Source organism: Myotis brandtii, unplaced genomic scaffold, assembly GCF_000412655.1.
Source record: "Myotis brandtii unplaced genomic scaffold, ASM41265v1 scaffold95, whole genome shotgun sequence".
Taxonomy (NCBI): domain Eukaryota; kingdom Metazoa; phylum Chordata; class Mammalia; order Chiroptera; family Vespertilionidae; genus Myotis; species Myotis brandtii.
This window is the reverse complement of record NW_005371920.1, coordinates 648952-652860: the sequence shown is the minus strand read 5'-3', so window position 1 is coordinate 652860 and position 3909 is coordinate 648952. Positions and strand designations below refer to the sequence as shown.

At 54.6% G+C, this 3909-nt stretch overlaps 1 protein-coding gene across 1 annotated transcript; it reads left to right on the top strand.

The window, feature by feature from the left end:
* Nucleotides 1-94: 94 nt before the first annotated feature.
* On the top strand, nucleotides 95-2713 carry POU4F3 (POU class 4 homeobox 3). The gene is made up of 2 exons (XM_005885991.2): nucleotides 95-295; nucleotides 608-2713. Exons 1-2 carry the CDS (start codon nucleotides 176-178, stop codon nucleotides 1502-1504), a joined length of 1017 nt encoding a protein of 338 aa, XP_005886053.1. The 5' UTR covers nucleotides 95-175; the 3' UTR covers nucleotides 1505-2713.
* The last annotated feature ends 1196 nt before the right edge of the window (nucleotides 2714-3909 follow it).

The window sequence follows — 3909 nt, the reverse complement described above, 5'->3', positions numbered from 1 at the left end:
CCTTCCTGGCAGGCTGCTTGTAAGATGAGTGAAGAAGCAGGTGGGGGAGAGGGGAGGCAGCGAGCGAGAGGGCGAGGGGAGCGCGGGTGCTGAGCGGCGCTCACTTGGAGCGCGGCGAGCGAGCGAGAGGAGCCCGATCCATGTCCCTCGCTGCCTCCCTGCTAGGCGCGCGAAGATGATGGCCATGAACACCAAGCAGCCTTTCGGCATGCACCCGGTGCTCCAAGAACCCAAATTCTCCAGCCTGCACTCCGGCTCCGAGGCCATGCGCCGAGTCTGTCTCCCAGCCCCGCAGGTACGTAGTGGAGCATAATTACCGCTCCAAGGCACATTTTTTGACAGGCACTCGCTTCATGTTTTTTTCATGTCGCCCAGAACAATCGCCGCTGTCTGAACCCCTCGCTTGTCTCCCCCGCGCTTTCTCCCGGCGCGCTCTCTCTCATTCATGTCTCTGATCCGCACGTCTGTTCCAGCAGAGCCTCTGTCTCCGTATTAATTTTTATGACCTGGGCTTTGAGGAGAGGCATCTCGGTTGCTTGAAAATGTGTTTTAATCCTGAGTTGACAGTATTCCCCACTGACCGTGCTGTGCGCCTTCTCGCTTGCAGCTGCAGGGTAATATATTTGGAAGCTTTGATGAGAGCCTGCTGGCACGCGCCGAAGCTCTGGCGGCGGTGGATATCGTCTCCCACGGCAAGAACCATCCGTTCAAGCCCGACGCCACCTACCATACCATGAGTAGCGTGCCCTGCACGTCCACTTCGTCCACGGTGCCCATCTCCCACCCGGCCGCGCTCACCTCGCACCCGCACCACGCGGTGCACCAGGGCCTAGAGGGCGACCTGCTAGAGCACATCTCGCCCACGCTGAGCGTCAGCGGCTTGGGCGCCCCCGAGCACTCGGTGATGCCGGCGCAGATCCACCCGCACCACCTGGGCGCCATGGGCCACCTGCACCAGGCCATGGGCATGAGTCACCCACACGCCGTGGCGCCTCACAGCGCTATGCCCGCATGCCTCAGCGACGTGGAGTCGGACCCACGAGAGCTGGAGGCCTTCGCCGAGCGCTTCAAGCAGCGGCGCATCAAGCTGGGGGTGACCCAGGCGGACGTGGGCGCGGCGCTGGCCAACCTCAAGATTCCGGGCGTCGGCTCGCTCAGCCAGAGCACCATCTGCAGGTTCGAGTCTCTCACGCTCTCGCACAACAACATGATCGCGCTCAAGCCGGTGCTCCAGGCGTGGCTGGAGGAAGCCGAGGCCGCCTACCGAGAGAAGAACAGCAAGCCCGAGCTCTTCAACGGCAGCGAGCGGAAGCGCAAACGCACGTCCATCGCGGCGCCGGAGAAGCGCTCGCTCGAGGCCTACTTCGCCATCCAGCCTCGGCCCTCATCTGAGAAGATCGCGGCCATCGCGGAGAAACTGGACCTTAAAAAGAACGTGGTGAGGGTCTGGTTCTGCAACCAGAGACAGAAACAGAAACGAATGAAGTACTCGGCTGTCCACTGACTGCGGCGGGGCTCAGCCTCTGGGGGCCGGGAAAGCTGTGTACGTCCCGGGGGGACGGTAACGGGGGACTCCAAGACGTTTTCTGGCAGGTCAGGCAGGCTCTCTTCACCGAAGCCACAGACTTTCCCCTTTATCCCACCCGGTTGTCTCCCGGCCTTCTCTTTCTCTTTTTCCCATTCTATTCCCACCAGAAAAGTTTTGGCACCCAGGAAAAATTCACGAAGGGCCAGCCTGGAGGGACTTGTGCTGTCCGTGGTGCTGAAAATCTCCCTTGCGCCCTGGACTGCACTTCAGGGCAGGAGCCCAAACGCAGGGGTTAGTGAATTGGACTGACCACACGACTCTGCGGTGAAGGGGCCACATTGCTAAGCTCGACTAGGGATGGGAAGGAAGTGATAAATAATAATACAAAGTCAAACTGGGGCACGAAGATGTACTGGAGATTTATTTAGATTATATGAAATCATGTATGTTTCCAAAGGATAGCCTTATACTACTCCCTTCCCCACCTAAATTTTATTGATCTCATTCTTTGGTTTGCTGTAAGTTCTCTAAGGTAGCATGGATTAGTTCAGGGAAATTGTGCGGGGAGTTGCTGGGCTCTGAGTGGTTCTCCATGTAGGTCCTACTCCAGAAAAGGGCCTACATGCTGGGGTGGCTTAGCTATTTGCAAGCAGCAGTGGACACCTGCTTTGGTCCATCCTCTACTATCCGCTGGTAATTACCGCCTGCTGGAGAGCCAGGGATTGGTAGGGTTCCGGACTGACGGATAAAGTTGGACCCCAGCTCGCTAATCCAGCCAGACTCCCAGTGCACTGTAGAGGCGGCTGCTCGAAAGTAATTGTAACTTCTCCGAGTCATATGCAAGTCCTTCCAACACATCTAACCTCGTCACCCTTTCATTGTTGTTATTGTTAGCATCTTTGTTTCCCATTATTTATTTAAGGTCGCTTCTTTTCATCCCCCTTATATGAGCGCCTCTCGGTGGAGATTCACTTATAATTTTGGGTGGAAAGAGGGGCCAGACCGCTGGCCTGGATCCTTCTCACTTCACTCTCTCTAGCCTCATCACATTTTATCTTTCGTTGCTTCATGTAATTTGCGTGTTGCTGTGTGGTCTTTGGTTTCGTTCTCCGAACAGATACAAATAAAATATTAAGTTTTCTCCTCTCTTTACCCCTTCAATTAACTTCTAAAATAAATGCTTTATTTTTCAACCCGAATCGCAGTGCTTTTCTTTCTCAGAGGCTAAGGAGTTTTGGAAAGGATTTAAAAGTGAGAGCCCAGAAGGGCTGGTTGTCACTTCCTGGAAGGCCAGTCTCATGCCATCTCCTCTCCTTCCCCCTCTTCCCTGGCAGCCTCATCCTTTCACCCATCTCCTCCTGGGAGATCCCGCCGCCGCTGGTGGTGCCCAGACCTCAGTGTTTCAAGTCACTTCCCTCCACCCGTCCCCCCACGCGCCCATCCATCAGCCTCTGTTTGCTCAACTGGACTCGGATGACAAATTTTGAAGCCTGACGGCTGCATGAGCCCCCAATGCCTCCACTCATTGGCTGAACGACCGGAAAGCCAGTCTCTTAACTTCTCTGAGCCCCTGTTGTTCGTATGCTGGGAGAAGATGCGAATGTTGTCGGGACTAAGGTTGTTTATTTAAGGCGCCTGGTAGTGGTTGGTGCTTAATAGGAAGCATTATTATTTTAATACATTCAAACAGCCATCCGGGGAAGGAGGCAATGAATGCACAGAGGGAGGAAAATGTTTTTTGCTAGGACAGAGTCCGTTGGGGCCCCTTGGTGATCTCTTCAGGAATTCATTTGGAATTGTCCCCCAAGAGGTTACTCACTCTAATGTCTATCTCGGCTTCCCTGTGGGGCGTTAAATGAGAAGATGTCTGCGGCAAAGTACCTAAGGTAGTGCCCTGTACATAGTAGGCGGTCAACAGATGCTAGTTCCCTTCGCTCTCGTTCACTCCCTCTAAAAGGGGAGGAAACCTTTTTATTTGTGAGCCGCAGAAGCAACTTCATGATTTAAAAATTCATGCTCCAAGTCCAGGAGTCGTCTGCTCATTTCTCCACTGTATCTTCAAAGAGCTCTGGGTCATCAGACCTCCAGCCCGAAATTCGGAGCCCCGCAGACACCCCCCCCTCCGCCCGCGCCCCACACTACTGCGAAAGCAAACCTGAGGATCGCCCTCAGCCCCCAGGCCTCAGCCCCTCGCCCCCGCCTTGTGTAACAGCCCCAGCGATTCCTCCAACTCCCTCTCCATCGGGTGTCCTTTAATAATAAATGCCCTTATGCCATTACATTATATTGTGGGTTTTGAAAATTTAAAATACGGCTGATGCAATATTAATTGCCTATAGTGGTATAAAACACAGGGCCGGAGCCCAGCCGGGCCGCAGAGG

What these genes read in the sequence shown, in the direction of transcription:
- POU4F3 (XM_005885991.2), top strand. Translation starts at nt 176, where the DNA reads ATGATGGCCATGAACACCAAGCAGCCTTTCGGCATGCACCCGGTGCTC. An exon ending in TCTGTCTCCCAGCCCCGCAG is followed by an intron (nt 296 to 607) that starts GTACGTAGTGGA and finishes TCTCGCTTGCAG; the next exon opens with CTGCAGGGTAATATATTTGG.